This window comes from Panthera onca, unplaced genomic scaffold, assembly GCF_046562875.1.
Source record: "Panthera onca isolate mPanOnc1 unplaced genomic scaffold, mPanOnc1 haplotype 2 h2.h2tg000217l_path, whole genome shotgun sequence".
In the NCBI taxonomy this organism is placed as follows: domain Eukaryota; kingdom Metazoa; phylum Chordata; class Mammalia; order Carnivora; family Felidae; genus Panthera; species Panthera onca.
In genome coordinates, this window is record NW_027675843.1 from 1 (window position 1) to 17,174 (window position 17,174).

General features: G+C 45.0%; 2 protein-coding genes across 5 annotated transcripts in view; one reads left to right on the forward strand and one right to left on the reverse strand.

Moving 5' to 3' along the window:
- The first annotated feature begins 472 nt into the window (after positions 1-472).
- Positions 473-9,085, forward strand: LOC145715228 (heparan-alpha-glucosaminide N-acetyltransferase-like). The gene is made up of 7 exons (XM_081794921.1): positions 473-624; positions 1,007-1,133; positions 2,505-2,591; positions 4,787-4,864; positions 5,488-5,558; positions 5,654-5,766; positions 6,493-9,085. The coding sequence occupies exons 1-7, from the start codon at positions 488-490 to the stop codon at positions 6,672-6,674; spliced, it is 795 nt and encodes a 264-aa protein (XP_081651047.1). The 5' UTR covers positions 473-487; the 3' UTR covers positions 6,675-9,085.
- A 3,978-nt stretch (positions 9,086-13,063) lies between these two features.
- LOC132691754 (integrator complex subunit 10) overlaps positions 13,064-17,174 on the reverse strand; it is a 32,902-nt gene continuing 28,791 nt past the window's right edge. For 3 of the 4 annotated variants that reach the window (XM_060653392.1, XM_060653394.3, XM_060653395.2), the window contains exons 17-18: positions 15,659-15,736; positions 13,064-13,463 (exon numbers count right to left, since the gene is read on the reverse strand). In XM_060653392.1, coding sequence (XP_060509375.1) covers positions 13,307-13,463; positions 15,659-15,736 — 235 coding nt within the window. In that variant the 3' untranslated portion in view covers positions 13,064-13,306. The remainder of the gene's footprint in view (positions 13,464-15,658; positions 15,737-17,174) is intronic. The other variant, XM_060653393.2, reaches the window with a different exon arrangement.

Consider the following 17,174-nt stretch of genomic DNA (forward strand, 5'->3'; position numbering starts at 1 on the left):
GAATTTTATAATATGTGCCTTTTTTGTTTGGTGGCTTTCACTTAGCATATTTTTCAAGGTTTATCCATGTTGTGCCATGTTTTAGTTCTTCATTCGTTTTTACTGCTGAATAATACTCCATTTTATGAATGTCCCACCTTTTGGATACATTCATCAATTGATGGGCATATGACTTATTCCCATTCTTTGCCTAGTATGAATAAAGATTCCATGTGTATTTGTGTACAAGTTTTTGTGTGAACATCTGTTCTCAATTCTCTTGGGTATAGGAGTGGAATTACCCAGTGCTGTCTTTTTAACTAATGTTTTATTATGGTATTTCATGGAGAGGGGCAGCTAGACCATATGATACATATGAAATAAACGTGCATCTAGTTTTGTATTACTACCATCAAGGCCAGAGAGGAATCACACAGAATTTCCCCAATACATATATGCATCTTTTTTTTTCCTATTGTACTTGCATGTAGTTCATATATGTGTTTTTATGCCCCTCACTCAGGAGAGAAGCTGCTTTTCCCTTCGAGACATCATCTTCAGCTGGCCCCAGTGGCTCTTCATTCTGATGCTGGAAAGCATTTGGCTGGGCTTGACATTCTTCTTGCCTGTTCCTGGATGTCCTACGTAAGTGAGCCCATGTACGTAATCCCTTTTTGCATGTCATTTTCTGCCAGGTCAGAGCTTCTGGGGTAATAGCTTGCAAATTTCCCAAGAGGAATTCTCTTTCACTCTTTTGTTCTTTGAGGCATAGTGCGTATTGGGAGAGGAGTTGGGTGGATGTCCAGAGGAATGTCTCCGTGAGGCTTTTTCAGAGTCAGTTTGAACGCAGGCTAGCCTCCCACCTTAGCACGCAGGGAGCAGTCAAGTCAAAAAAGCATTGCTGTAGGGTAACATGGCTCCGAGGGGTTGCATTGTGTGAAGCCACTTGTTGGGCTGCAACAATTGCCAGTATATACCCTGAGCCCCTCTGAAGTCTTGTCAGTGAAGTACATGTTCTCTTTCCCAGTGGTTATCTCGGACCTGGTGGCATTGGAGATTTGGGGAAGTATCCAAATTGTACCGGAGGAGCTGCTGGCTACATTGACCGCTTGCTTCTGGGCGATGACCACATTTACCAGCATCCTTCTTCGGCCGTGAGTGAGCCTAGCTTGCACTTAGAACTAGACATTTGGGGGGTCTGAAGTGAGGGAAAACGGAAGGGGCTGGCCAACTGGAAACTGTCCGTTTAGCAGACTGTGATGGGAACTAATTTTTAGGTGAACAGTTTGCTGATTTAGGAAATTTAATGTTCATTAAATGTGTGTATTCATTAATTTGGATTTGAACGTGTGAATGCACTGTGTCAAGCATGCAGCAGCGTGCTTTTTCCTGTAGCTCGGTTGGGCTTCCTGGCAGCCGAGTCTGAGTCTGAGATTCGTATACAGGGAACCTATCAGGCCATACTTTTGGGATTGACACCTGCTAGGGATCAAAGGGATCAGGAACTCGAAGAAGGGGCAGTTGGACTGCCTCATAGTCATACCGCCTTAGTTAATCTCCTGGGGGGGCTGTGCTGGTGCTTTATAGTTGTTCTGGAGTGAGAGATCGGGCCCTTGTTAACCCTGGTTGGATACAGACTGCCCCCAGCAAGGGAGTGTGGCTCCTGGAGAGGCAGCTCTCTTCAGTCAGGGACAGATCCAGAAAAGGGACTTGGCTGAGAGCTTTCCGGCCATTAATATTTCTACCAGCTCAGGAAACAAATGCTTTAGTCCTGAGAGAGGTGGGGCAGGGGGATGTCTATGTGATGCACTGTGGCATCCACTACACTGTATATTTCCAAATTTCTTCAATTTCCATAATAATATTTGTTTTATAATAAAATAATGCATATACACACACACATATTTAAATGTTTATTTTGAGAAAGAGAGAGAGAGAGAGAGAGAACATGAGCAGGGGAGGGGCAGAGAGAGGGAGAGAGAGAATCCCAAGCAGGTTCCGCACTGTCAGCACAGAGCCTGACACGGGGCTCGAACTCACAAACCATGAGATCACGACCTGAGCCAAAATCAAGAGTCAGATGCTTAACTGAATGAGCCACCCAGGTGCCCTAGTCCAGGTATGTTTTTAAATGTTAATTTGCCATAAGAGAAGTTAGGAAAGAACATCTTTTTGATGTTACAGTAGGGTTGACCAGGTTGAATAAGCCTAACAGTTATGAAGGTATTATGCACAGTTTTGGAACTGGGCGGGGAAGCATTGTGTCCCAGGGCACTTGAGGTTCAAGTGGCTGCTCTGGACCACAGCTTGTCCCTGGACTCTGTGTTCCTTCTGGTGTCACACACCCCACACTTTGTCACCCAGAAGTATTCTGCCTGTAATCCCCACAAATTGGCAGTGAATTTCTGCAGCAAAAACAAAAAACATTGAATTCTGGAGTGTACTCAAGTTTGTATCTAGTCTCTGAGTTGTTTGTGTGCGTTTCATGGTCAGTGGGTTCTGCCTTCTTTTTCTGCTTTGTTAAGGTGCTTTATCACACCGAGGTGGCCTACGATCCAGAGGGAATCTTAGGGACCATCAACTCCATTGTAATGGCATTTTTAGGAGTTCAGGTATTTGTTTATTTTATATAGCTTATGATTATTGATTCATCACTAATTCAAAAACTGTTTCATTAAGTAACTGGAAACATATCTTCTGTGGTATAATACATTCTGTTTATATATGACAAATGGTCAAAACTAGAATTTGCTAAAATTTAGCACATTGAAATAATTCCGTGTAATTCCTATATGCTTCCCCAGATTCTCATTATTTATGTGGCTTATCTTAGCAATAGAAGCACAGCAGTTTGTGGGTAAAAAGGTTTTCCTGCTGGAGTGTACTGGCACTTGGCACATTTCTTTCATGTATACTTTGTATGGTTTCAGGTTATGCATATTTTATGCCAGAGTCAATATAGGTGGTTCTTGGTGTATCTTATGTGCAATTTTGTTAAAATTCTGAACAGCCTAGACTTTTATCCCCTAATGTTCTCCTTATTGATGTTTGAAACCATTGTTTGAGCAGAACTAACTGGAAGAGGAAGAAGCCTGTAAAGCAGCACTAATGGAATGTTCCGTGACAATGAAAATGTTTTTTATGTCCATATGGCTTTTACCTTGAAATGTGGTATACGAGCATGACTGAGGAACTGAATTTTTAATTAAATTAAATTAAGTTTTATTATTAAATTTTTAAAATGTTTACTTTGACAGAGAGAGAGAGAGAGAAAGCATGAGCAGGGGAGGGGCAGAGAGACAGGGAGAGAGGGAGAATCCCAGCAGGCTCTGTGCTGTTAGCTGTCAGCATGGAGCCTGATGCGGGGCTCAAACTCATGAACCATGAGTGAGATCATGACCTGAGCCAAAATCAAGAGTCGGATGCTTAACTGACCGAGCCACCCAGACATCCCATGTTTTATTCTTTTTTAAAATGTTTATTTATTTTGAGAGAGAGAGAGAGGAAGGGAGCGAGCACACATGAGTGGGGGAGGAACAGAGAGAGAGAGGGAGAGAGAGAATCCCAAGCAGGCTCCGTGTTACCAGCACAGAGCCTGATGTGGGGCTTGATTCCACGAACTGCGAGATCATGACCTGATGAGCCGAAATCAAGAATACGATGCTCAACCGACTGAGCCACCTAGGCACCCCTAAATTTCATTTAATTTTAAATAATTTAAATTTAATTTCAAATAGGCTCATGAGGCTAGTGGCTCCCATATTGGATGGTGCAGGTCTAAAGCATATACATTTTGGTGATTTCATATTTAGAAACACTGCTTTATACTTATCTCTGTTGCACTTTATGGTTCACAGTGGGTACTTTTACATACGTTCATTTAATCCCTGCGTTTGCTCTTGAGGTAAGTCTATGCCTGTGGGAGCAGCCTTGGATAGGGTTCAGAGCGCACACCTGGGTCCACACCACCTGGGTCTGAACCGCATTCCACCACTTTCTAGCTGGGTAGCCTCCAGCACATCCATCCTTCTGTGCTCCAGCAGCATCTACCTCATGACGGTGTTGAGAGGATTAAATAAGCTAATTTATGTACAATTCTAAGAACTGGCATATAGAAAACATTCATAAATTTTAGCTTAATTACAGATTATTATGAATATTTTCTTATCCTTTTATGCTTTCAGAAGTTATTTCCTAATTTCAGGGAGTTTTTATGCAAAGTCCAGATTGTACTGTTTCTAAAGTGTTTCTCTGCCTCTAGTTCCACCCTGCCCCCTTCTGTACTGCTGCCAGAATGGGCCATCTGGCAGGCCATCAGAGCTTGTCCCTTGTTACTAGTTTTTTGGAGGTGGGAAGGGGGGTAGGGGAATGACTTTCCTCAGCTCCCTCTCACCTATGGGAGAAAGCCTGTGCCTCACAGAGAGACCCACAAGCCCACCTGCCTACCATCTTCCCGCCCATCCCAACCCTCTAGCCTTTGACAATTACCTGCAGCTCAGGGACACATGCTCTTTCAGCCATTTGACATGCTTCTGTGCATGCTGTTCCATTCTGCCCAGATGCCCTTCCTGCTCTGCAGTCGTAGCCTCAACCTGATGGCACTTCCTCTCTGGCATTTCCTCCACTCCTGAGTTGTCCCCTGTGCCTTGGTGTCTAGTTGTCTAGGGCAGGGGTGACGTTCCATCCCTCTTGGTAATCCCAGCATCTAGCAGTGTGCTTGGCAGACAAGTGATTAGGACAGTGGATGAACATGAAATACAAATACACCTTAAGCAGGTCTCTTGGTCATCTGTGTTTTCCTCTCCAGGCAGGAAAAATACTCTTGTATTACAAGGACCAGACCAAAGACATACTGATCAGATTCACTGCCTGGTGTTGTTTTCTAGTAAGTAACCTATGTTCCTCATTGAAATTCCTTCCACACGTATATTTCAAAGAAATAAAATGTTTAGCAGCAACGGATAGCAGCTATCACCACATCACAGTAGCTGTGTTCTTCACTAGAGTAATGGAGAGAAACAAATCTTTATACCTAAACTCTCAGGTTAATTTTCTTAGCCTAATGTCTTTATAAATAAGAGTGTTTGCTGTCAACCAGCTGGCCAGGAATGCCTGAGGAAGTGGTGTGGGTTCTGGTGGGGAGCCAGACCAGAAAGACCAGGCAGACAGCACATTTCCAAAGGTCCGCTTCCAGATCTCCAGGTGGCAGAGTTGAAAGTTTGGCTGTTTGTTTTATCCCTCATGTTTCCTCTCTAATTTATCAATTACTTTACCTTCAACTCAGAAGAATGCTTTGGAGATGTTTTTAAGAATATTTTTTTGAGAATATCTTTAGCTATGCATCTTGAAAATATTTTTCCAGTTAAAAGAATAAAATATAAAACACAATTTTCAGCCCTCCTTAAGCAATTAATGTATTTTCCAGTTTTGAAACACAGTGGTTTTTTGGAGATAATATAAAAAACTAACGTTCTCCCTCCTCCCCCCCCCCCCCCCCCCCCATTTCAGGGGCTTATTTCTATTGCTTTGACGAAAATTTCTGAAAATGAAGGCTTTATTCCAATAAACAAAAATCTGTGGTAGGTACAGAAAACCATGTCATTTTCATGTGGGTTGGTCCTGCTGATACTGGATGCGTTCCTCGGGAGCCTGAAACACCCCGTTCACCTCATAGGTCCATTTCCTATGTCACCACACTGAGCTCCTTTGCCTTCTTCATCCTGCTTATCCTGTACCCTATTGTGGACGTGAAGGGACTGTGGACAGGGACCCCGTTCTTCTACCCAGGTAAGTCACCCAGAGTCGATGATGGCGACCAAGTGGGTCAGCCCAGAGATGCTGAGCACACCCAGTGCTACGTCCCTGGGCCCCCGGCCTCAGTGGCAGATTTCCAAGATGCAGGCTGAGGGAGAAAGCAGCCGGGGCCACACTGTCCCAGGCCACGTGCAGGACGTCCTTGGCCTGTACTGATGCCGTCCACCCATTTTATCTGTTTAGATTGTGGGGGCATAACCAAGCTCCACTTGTTTCTTCAGGAAATGCCGAGTTACGGAGCATCAGAAACCATCCAGGGCATATTAGCCAGCTTCTGATGCTTCAGCAATGGGGCCATGCTTGCCTTCTGAGTATAAATATACTATCTTACAGATTACGCATAAGAAATATCAAGAGATAAACAGAATGGTTTCCATGCAGTTCTACTTGAAGACTCACTTTAGCCCTTTGATTCTTGTAATAGTTACATTTTTCTAACCCTAGAAAATAGAAGTTCATAATTTTGGCTCTCCTGGCAGATTTAGTATTCATGGGTTACACTGTCATAAATATTTTCTATTTTTGATCGAGCTTACATGTAATAGTATCTAAGATACACATCATGTATTTTTGGCAGTAGCCAATAATGTAGGTGCAAGCTTTTTGGTTTTTTTCACTGAACCCAAGTCAAATTTCCAGAATTAAGTAGATGATCAGATGTGGCTCAGGAAAGCCTTACCTTGTGCATCTCTCCTCCAGGAATGAATTCTATTCTGGTGTACGTTGGCCACGAGGTGTTTGAGAACTACTTCCCCTTCCAGTGGAAGCTGGGGGACAACCAGTCACACAAAGAGCATCTAACTCAGAACATAGTCGCCTCTGCACTTTGGGTGCTCATTGCCTACATTCTCTATAAAAAGAAGGTTTTTTGGAAAATCTGACAGCTCCCACCCAGATGTGTTGCTGGCAGACTCTAGTGGGCCTGGGGGATGTGTTGAAGCAGCCTTTATTAGAGGGAACCATTAATTAAAAATCGATAGGATGTGTGTTTCCAGATGATGGGGAAGAACCCGATATACTCTGGCTGGTTTACTGTGACACAGCTGTTCATCAGAACCCTGCCTGGATATTTGGGACTTCTGTATTTGCAATGGAGTTGTCTTTTTTTCTCCATCTTCTATGTAAATGTATTTAGAACCTCATTCTGAGGATTTCTCATATAACTTTCCAACAGGGAATTACCGTGGGCATTTTGCGTCTGTGACGGATAAAACAACGTAAAGTCTAATTTGTATTGACCTTGTTTTCCTGCAAACGGCCTTTCCACATGCACACGTGCCAACCAAGAATACCATCATTTCTGTTGCGGCTGACTGTGAGGCTTATCGAATATGAGGTGTAGTAATGTAGCCTAATATTTTCTGGTTAAGTGCACTTTAATATTTCAAGAGAGAGTAATTTCCTTTTCAGCTCTGCAAGGCATTGCTGGTCCAAAAAATGCCTTTTTATCAGAAGCCATTCTCTCCTGTTCCCCACTTGAAAAAGAAGTTAAAATATAAATGTGTTATTCCCAGTCACTCTTGCTCCTAGTTCCCTACTTACGTACCTGTTTGTCTGTCTGTCTACCCATCTATCTGTCTTTCTGTGTGTCAGATGGTAGCTGGCACCCAGGGTACAGTCGTGGCAGAGAGAAAACACACTGTCTTGCTTGTGGTGCCAGTTCCACCATCCTTGCCATGTGAGATGCCAGCAAGTCTTGTGGCCTCTCAGGGCCTCGGTTTCCTCATTTGTGAAATGAGGGAGAAAGTGATGACCTCTCTGGTCCCTTCCAGCTCTTAGGCTCAGTGAGGCAGGATACATCGATCGTTTTTCTGAAATCCTTAGGAAAATAATTTTATTACAGAAAACTTCAAAATAAGTGATAATGAAAAGGTTAAAAAACTCTCATTGGAGTAAATCTTTTCAGAATGACCCTCCACAGTGGAGGCAAGCAACTTTCCTGCTTGGAATCCTAACACCGAAGACATGGTTTCTCAGGAGTGAAGACAGGAGAGCACGCAAAGGGAAACAGCACGTTTCATATGATGCATCATCATGCTTCTGACTTTTCTGGGAGAGTTCCGTATAGAAGGAAAGGTGGAACAGGTTGTACTTCGCGTGGTGACCCGGGGCCACCTCCACGGGGCTGTGGCTGTTGCCACTGACAGACGGCTGTCTGGCTGGTGTTCCAGCTTGGACCTCTACCCCGGACCCTCAACTCCACTGTAATGGCCCGCTGGACCCTCCGCCTGGACGCCCGCCAGCACCCATCCTCCCTTCTTCCCGCCTCTCTTCCCACATTCAGACTTTTCATCTGGATTTTCCTAGCTCGTGGATGGGTCTCTTTGTCTCTAGGTATGAAACTCCGTCACATTTCACCCCCCTTTACCTCCTTTATCTCCGTTTTCCATATTTAGCCATTCTCCTCTCTTGTCACTTCCATCCCATCTTCCATCCGAAAAGCCTGCATTCTCACTGTGGCTGCCTTGTTACTCTAATCCGGGCTCTTGTAATCATTTGTTTTTAAACCTCTTTTTATATATTTTGAGAAAGGGAGAGACAGCATGTGAGCGGGGGAGGGGCAGAGAGAGAGGGAGACACAGAATCTGAAGCAGGCTCCAGGCTCTGAGCTGTCAGCACAGAGCCCCATGTGGGGCTCAAACCCATGAACCTCAAGATCATGACCTGAGCTGAAGTTGGACATTTAACCGATTGAGCCACCCAGTTGCCCCTATAATTATTTTTAAACGGGCCTCCTCCTTCAGCCCTTCCCTCTGTAAAGTCGCTATCCGTTGCCTCTAAATTAAGCTTTATAAAGCAGAGCTTGAGTAAGATCACCTCTGCAACAGCTTTGCCTGGCATTATGTATAGAACCACCCTCAGGGGAGCCCACACAGCTTCCAGACACATCTTCCAGCCACCTGTCCCATGCCGGGCCCACCCTCCTCCTCCCGCCTCAGCGCTTAGCACCTCCCGCTTCTGACTTTGGAGTCTTCTGGTTTATTTTTTTCCCCTTAATTTGCTCCCGTGTACACCTGACCTGTAGACCCCCTACTTCTAAGGCAACTTCTCTAATCTCATATTTTCACCCAAAAGTAGTATTTTCTTCCTCTCATAATACTCTACTGGGATCAATCCCATGGCATTTTATCGCTTTCTGCCTCGTATGATGGTTCCTTGTGTACATGTCTAATTTCCCGCACTAGACTGTGAGCTTAAGGGCAAGAATTATGTCTTGTTCATCTGCGTATTCCTCCTGGTGCAAACACAGTGCCTCGTACTTAGGCGCTAAATAAACATTTATTAAAGCAAAGCAATGGTGGTGGTTTTTTTGACAGTATTTTAAATGCTGATAAAATGAGTGTGTGTGGTGTGCCCCATGAAAATGTTCATGGAGCTAATGCGTACAGGGACAGATACTGAGGAAATATGCCGCTCCCCTTCTCTTGCAGTGAGCCACCGCACATGGTCATGGTGTGTCATCATCCCAAATCGCAGCAAGCAGAGCTAGTTGGGCCTCTCCAGATGAGTTATCCAGAAGCATTTCTTGAATGGGGGAGTATTTCAGGGGGTATGGAACCGGAAGGACCAGGTAGTCCTGATTCAGCCTGCTTGCAAGGAAAACTTACCTCACGGAAGGCCTGAGGTGGGCTGGCTCCTGCACACTTCCCGGAGCTCAGCCAGCTCACTTCACTGTGAGTGAAGTCACAGCATGACTCCTAAGATACCTGACGCCTTGCTATTGTCAAGCCAAGGTGGTTTTCCCTCTGGTAAGGCATTAACATTATGACTGAAGGGGGTTCCTGGAGAAATGGTAAACTCTGTATTTGCCTCAGTTATTTGTCAATGGGCTGCAGGTTATGATGAAATTTAATTTTACCTGTCATTTCCTTCTTGCCTTTGTTCCCCACATCACTATGGAGGGGTGATGTTGAGGCTCCAGGAAACTGAGTCGATAGGTTTCTGGAGGTGGCTGTTGATAAAATTGCCTTTTAAATCTTGTAATTTACCAAGCAAGATACTTGTAAATTGGGACTCATGTCCTGTAAGACTGTGATCCCTATCAGTTGGCCATTTGTTTTCTTTCCTCTCCTTTGTCCTGGGGCAGCCAGAAGTGCCTGAGGAGTTATCACACACATCCCACCTGGCAGGGGAGACGGGGCAGTGTGCTAGCCTGCACTTTGTCCTTAGCCCACCCCTTGCTCCCTCATTATCTAATTGTGTATGTCAAGACACTGCCGTTGGCAAAAGATGCCATTATCTTGCTGGCTTTCCTTTGCCTGCAAAGAATTCCATCCAAAGTGCGGGCTGTGAGGACAGCTGGCCTCACTCCCAGCTAGTGGTGAGCACACGGCTTCCCAGTGTCCCATTTTCTGGTGGAATTCTGTCCTATTGGAGCTTTCTGTATAGAAATCAGTTCTGTGGGTTTGTTATGCCCAGAATTCGTGATCCCCAAATACCTCCAGGGAGCCGAGACTGATGTAAAAGCAAAAGAGCCTTTATGCGAGCTAGCTCGAGCTCAATCCCCTACCTGCACCGACTCAGCAGTGAGATACCAGGGAGAGAGCGCGAGTTTCAAAAGGACAAAGGTTTTATTGGGGCCTAGGGGCAGTTGGTGAGGTAATGGCTATGGCCTCAGCCGATTGGCTGGGGAAGGGTCCGAGTCCTGTTAGGCAGGTGAGGCTGGGGTTACTCAAGGGGAGGAGGTGTGGTCAAGGTGAAGGACACAGAACAAGATGGAGTCGGCAGGCGTAGGCCCGCCCTTTCAGGTTTCCCACCTTTTATGGCTGTTCTTATATTTGCTGTGGTTTGTAGCCATGCCCTTCTACTTCGATACAGGAGGTAGTTTTCCTTCTGATATTTAATTGAACTCCAAAGGTGGTTCAGCTTGTGAACTGGTCCCTCCGTCTAGCCAAATCCGGCCTGTGTCAGCTCTGGGTAGGTACAGTTTGTATCAGTTTAACATATCCCAGGTGATGCCCGTCCCAGGTCAAAGAGAAAGCCAGCTAATGAGCTGAGGGCAGACTAATACTACTGCAGTAGGGGCTGGTGTGAACTGAAATCGTTTCCTGGAAAAAAAGGCTGGAGACGTTAAAGGCTGGGTGTGCGGGAAAGCCACCGAGGGCGTGATGGGGTCGGTGTGACTGTCTGGATTTGAGTTGGTGCTTCTTGTGATGGGAGGTGGTGGTACCAAGTGCAAAGTGCCCGCCTAAGTGAGGCCCTTTTTCTCCTGGATATTTACATTTCAGAGACAGCTCTGGGTGGTAGTTTTACATCTCAAAGGGCAGCGGAAGGATTTATAATTGCCAGCTTTCTAAAAATAACTGCCCTGGGGGGGGGGGTTGTTCAGAGACCTATCTGCTCACCGTATTTTGGCTGGAACATGTTTTGGCTGCAGCTTTCTCAGGCAGGCATTTTAAGGGGGGCCTACGTCACCCTGGGTCCATGGACTTATGGACCAGCTGCTAGAAGCTGTCCTGGAGTTGGGTTTGGATGGGTCCTCATGTGCCAGAGGTCTGCAGCCTCCTCCTGGCCCCTGCCTTGTCTGCAAACTTGATCTGAGTTTCCGTTTTACTCTATGGCGTTTCCCCTGCAATTCTTCACACAGGAGGGGCACCACTGAATTATAAAAGATGATTGGTTCTTTTTTATACCTACACATTTGGGTATCAGAAAGTCTTGTTTTCATGTATACTGCCCCCAAACACTGATCTGAGTAAGGATTATAAAACCAAAAGGTAAGAGTGTTTAATTTGAAAGCTGTTTTGGGTCCAACACACTCCTCGATAAAAACAGGATGGTTTATATATTTGTAATCAACATATTAAATTGGCAAAAACTTTTAAAACGAGCTGGGGGAATATTTTCTGAAAGCAGATGTCTATTAAACCACTTTACTGATTTTAATACAGTTGACCTGTAGCAGGATTCTTGCACAGGGAGTCATGACACAGAAGTTTTTCTTTCCAGGAAGCAACTTTATTCCTGCCAGCACCATTCAGTTGGGTTCCTACCCAAAGAACTGAGTCCCGAACACCACATGGCATAGTTTTTATGTATTTTTTACTTCTTTGTCTCCCATATTTGGTAACACAAAAACATGTAGTCTGATTAAGTGGTCTCATGTTACAAGGTCCTGAGGGATGTGGTCAAGTAATAGAATAGCAAGGTTGTCTTGAGGTTTTTTTTTTTCTTCTTTAGGGAGGGGACCCTACCACAGACCCCTGAACAACAAAGGTTTGAAAAGCACGGGTCCATTTATACATGGGCTTTTTACAGCACAGTATTGTAAATGTATTTTTTTATGATTTCCTTAACATTTTCTTTAGCCTCTTTTAAGTTTATCTTAGAGAGCGAGAGAGAGCGCATGCAAGCAAGGGTGAACAGGGGAAGGGCAGAGAGAGAGGGAGAGAAAGAATCCCAAGCAGGCTCCCAGATGCAGGGCTTGAACTCACAAACCATGAGATTATGACCTGGGCTGAAATCAAGAGTCAGACGCTTAACAGACTGAGCCACCCAGGCGCCCCTCTAGCATACTTTAAGAATATAGTATGTAGTACATATAATATACAAAATACGTGCTAACGGTTTATGTTATCAGTAAGGCTTCTAGTCGACAGTAGGCTATTAGATAAGTTTTGGAGGAGTCAAAAGTTGTATGTGGATTTCGACTGTGCAGTGAGTGGGGGGCATGCCAGCACCCTCAGGGGCCCCCTACATCGATCAAGGGTCAACTGTGTATCTAAAATTTTTAATGCACATAACTGAATAACTTCTTAGCCTTTCATTCTTAGCCCCTAGAAACAATATTTGTCTGATGTTTACCTGACATACTTCAGGACAGCAAAAGAAGGAGATAAACCTGAGAGCTAACACTTGCCGAGCACTTGGGACAGTTGTTCATCCACAGATTTCACAAGAGGTAACACTTCTTCACAGCTGTGAGGGGAGTGCCTGAGGCACAGAGTTAGCCTGTCCCAGAGTGGGGGGTGGGGGGGTTGGGGAAGGGCAGGAAAGGGCTGGGAGTCAGGGGCTAGGTGGAAGGGAGGAGGTGCCACGCCCCCCCACTGGCTGCTCCTTCACTGGAAGTTTACTCAGGTTCATTTTGGCACAAAAGTTTTCGGTATTAAAACTTCCTGAATGAAAAGGTCTGAAAAGTATTTTGATATGTAATACCTACCAAAGCCTAACTACGGAAAAGAAAACCTTGAGGTCATGAATACTATCCCTTTAAGTAAAGTACACTCTTGTTCAGAATCTCACAAGAACTGAAATAAATTTTTAAAAGCCCCAAATTTAGAATGACTTTTATTTACAAAACAGGTTCTTTTGTTTTACAAAACTTACAAAAATGACTTAAAAATAGAAATAGCTTCTTAGGCTCTTGGGAACTACTTTTAAGCAACAAGGAGTCAGAACTCAGATGGTTTTCTTCTTTCTAAGAGTTGTAACAGCAACATTTATGAATGCTTTATCGCTTCACAAAAAAATCACACGGCTCTGCGCTGCCTTCCTCTGGTGGAAAGGGCTCTGGTCAGGCCAGAGTCTGAAGGAGCAAGATCTTCTCGTTGATGCAGAACCTGTGTAGCACCACCATCAAGTTCTCACCACAGCGGGACACCTGACGCTCCATGGCCAGGCGGAAGTCCTCCTTCACGCCCTTGGTGATGCCCCGAGTAACTGTGTGGTGCCTGAGGGCAGCGACAGGGAAACAGGTGGATACCACAGTTAGTGCCGGCATCACCGGTCAGTGTTTCTGGGGCAGGAGTAAAACCTGACTGAAATCTACGTATAAGTAAAACATTTAAAAAAGGAAGAAAAGCCCTAACCAAACAACCCCCCCTGCCCATTCCTTCTCAGAAACTTAAAACTAGACAGACATTTCCCCATTCCATTAAAGTCTCTTTTAACACCCAAACATCCAGTAAAGTGCCACCCTCTTTGCTTCTGAACTCTTGCAGGTCTGATGCTAACGCATCCCTGTGCTGACTTGTGCACAGTTCTGTTACTCTGGGCCGCCTGGGTCCAGTCCACGTGGCCACACAGCTCCTGTCCGGACAGGCCAGCTGAGTGCAGAGGCAGCAGCAGGGAGGAGGGAGAGCAGAATAAGCCAGTCACCACACTGAGCTCGGGCCTGGGGCGCTGTGATAAGGCTCAGAGAGGCCAGGGGCTTGTACACAGCCACTGTGGTTCCAAGCGGGTCTCTCTCCCGGTGATGCCAGAACAGGACAGCTCCGCTAAGTGCTGAGCCCACCCAGACTCGGTCTGTGTGAGAAGCAGCGGGAGGAGCTGGAGGTCCCAAGACAAGAGTCTGGCAGCGGTGGGAAGAGAGAAGCAAAACCGCCAAAGAACAGCCAGTGGCCTGCAAAAGCCTACTGGGGACCAGATGCGGTCCACGCGCTCAGGAGGCGTGCACCTTTGTGGAAGGCTCAGTGGGAGCGCACGCAAAGTGTCTAGCTACGCCCGGAAGTTGTGCTGCAGAGAAGGAGCTCACAAAGGAAATCCCACAAAATCCCAGAAAACTTAAGGCACCAAAATGAAGAAAGGAAAAGAAAACTCTAGCAAAACTCAATGGGTTCAGTTAAGAGGAGAGGAGTTTTAACTACCAGGTGAGTAATGTAGTAGGTGTAGACCAATAGAAGGCACCTCCATTCCCCGTGTCTCTACTGCCTCACTTCCCTCAGACACACTAACAGGGATTTTAACTTAGCTTTTTATACACTGGCCAAAATAAAACTGTTGAAACCACTCTAAAATGTTCCTGATTTTTTAAAACTTGTATTATCATATAAAATAAAATACAACAAGTCAAAAAGTTACAATGCAACAGAAGTAAAAACAAAACTAGGCTCTGTCAGGCTAACAAAGATATTACAGGACACTCTACAATGCCCGGCATTTTAAAGAACTATACAGTAAAACAGCAGCAGTGCCATGGAGAAAACACAGGGTCCTTTGTGGACATTTTCAGTGAAGTTGGCTGGTTCACTCAGTATTAAGGGCACAGTGTCAGTGAGGCTGAGGCCATGAGTCACACTGGGAATAGACATGGACCCATTTCAGCAGCCCTGAGATCCTCTTTTCTGCGTCTCAGACTGCAACCCCAAATGGGAGCCAACCCACTGACCACCCGGAAGTTACTGGTATTTGCAGACAGCAAACTAACAGGCTTTGAAAGCTCAAAGCAAATTCTTCCCTTAACACCAGTAAAAATATAATAAAATGTGTATCCTGCTGATGGCTCAATGGCATTGTTTCTACATATAAAGCAGTGCAACTCAATTATATTTCTATCAGAGTCTCTATTCCTCTGGTAAGTTTGGATGAAGATGAGAATTAGTTAGCTTTTGTAGTTTAAGGGCCGGATAAATCAGCTAATAAAGGCAGCATTCCAAATATTTTCAATTTAGAAAGGGAAGGTCTGAAAATCAGTATCAGTGGCAGGGAAATAGTGTGCTAAGGCCCAGTTAGACCAGAACATCAACAATGGTCACTAAGATGAAAAATCCACAAATAAAAATTTATTTAAAATAAGCTTCAGCATCCTTACATATTTATGAATGAATGCCTTATGTTTTATCAAAAGATATAACACAGTCTAGTGCCTAACCTAATGTGCACTTTAACACAGTTTTTTAATATAACTTCCATTTTTTTCCAGATCCATAATGATTTTTAAATTGAACACAAAAACACTGGCAACTTATGGAAAAAAATAAGAAATGTTACAATATTACAACCAGATGGTTTGCCAAGGAATGCAGAACAAATTAAAAAAATAAATAAAGCATGAAAAAGAGCACTGAGGCACAGAGAGCTGAAAACCATGGGCAGTACAACATGTGGACAAAACGCACACTATGAGCAGGTGTTTTCCACTTGGTACCTGTCAGCAGTCTGTATGCTGGGCTGAAGCACAGGTAAGAATTCCTGCTGCAGTAACCCCATGGGAGGGCTAGAAGGCCTTTAAAAAACAGCAAACAGCAGCATTCAAACACCCACACCGACTCACCCTGCACTGCAAAAACAACACGCCAGAGAAAATGCACAAGACTGGAACAGACTATGCAGAAACCCTTGAACTTCCAGAGGGCCCCTGGCAACAGTGGTGTCTTGGGGGAGGACGGGAGAAGCTAGCAGCCTTCTCCCTGCACCTGCTGCTGGGGCATGTCCAGAGCATCTTGTTCCGGGGCCCCGAGCTCAGCCCACTCAACATCTGGTGTAAAAGCCACCGAGGAAGAGGATGGCGGGATGCAACTGAACAGCAGTGGGGCTAACACGTGAGAAGACACATTTCAAATCCAGCCTCCTTCACTCTCCACTCTGCTCAGGCCCCCGCCAATCCCACTGATAAACCTGGGGATTGCTGGTAACCATCGTTGCCAGGACTGAAGCCTCCAACTGAAGAGGCACTTCCAAGAGGCCTAGAGGGGCTGGCAATGTGTTTGATAAAGAAAGGTTGAGCCTGAATTTCAAAAAGTATTGAGAAAAGGAATAGATGGGGGCAAAAAAAAGTCTGGGACCCATGGCTTTGCAGAATTTCATAACAAAGATTTAGTGCACAGGACACTGTTTTTCCATTTTCATCTAGTCTAATGCCAACTAAGAGACTGCAAATATCAGCATAGAAATAGTTCTCTATTTTAAAATATGTAACGACAGAATGTCTATGTAATGAATAAAGGGCTTATTCCTTCTGTTGGTCAGGCCCCGGGTGCCCTCAGCATCGGTACTGTCCCCACTTGGCATCTGAGCAGGCCAGGATGGACTCACAATCTTACCCAAGGGGAGGGCTGTATACTGCTCTCAACACCTCTGCTACTCAGCTGGAGGCAACCCACAAAGATCTGTGATGGCTTCAGAGAATTTGTTTGGAACCCAAAGGGAAAAGGAATATAGATAGTTTTACTCAAGATTCAAATCCTAGCCCCCTTAGACGAGCTCTAGGGCTTTCACAGCATCCTTCTCCTGATGTAGTTTATGGGTAATTTGAAACGCAGGTTTCAAATGAACTTTGAGATTCACACAGCAAAGACTGGGCAAATTCCTACAAGAAATACGGCTAAGTAACAATCCCTATTCCTGCTTCCACGATGATAGAACAGCAGGCTTACCAAGAGGCTTAATGGTCTTCAACAGGGAGTTAGAAGAAATTGAAGTTTATAGTGACCAAGGTGGGGGAGCACGGAATTATCTCTCAAAGCCTAGACACGCATGCTGCGCATCCCTACCTTACTCTAAACAACCCTTTACAATCAGATCATCTGGGCGCTGAAAAGCCCCTGCTTTCGTTCCTTGTCCTAGGGGTTTCTGCAGGTAACCAGGTCACTGTTCAGCACCATACAAACTGCCTACAGAAGAAAGGTTCAGTATAATGAAATTTGAGATCCAACTGTTGATTT

What these genes read in the sequence shown, in the direction of transcription:
- LOC145715228 (XM_081794921.1), top strand. Translation starts at nt 488, where the DNA reads ATGCCCCTCACTCAGGAGAGAAGCTGCTTTTCCCTTCGAGACATCATC. An exon ending in CTGCCTGGTGTTGTTTTCTA is followed by an intron (nt 4,865 to 5,487) that starts GTAAGTAACCTA and finishes CCCCCATTTCAG; the next exon opens with GGGCTTATTTCTATTGCTTT. An exon ending in CCAATAAACAAAAATCTGTG is followed by an intron (nt 5,559 to 5,653) that starts GTAGGTACAGAA and finishes TTCACCTCATAG; the next exon opens with GTCCATTTCCTATGTCACCA.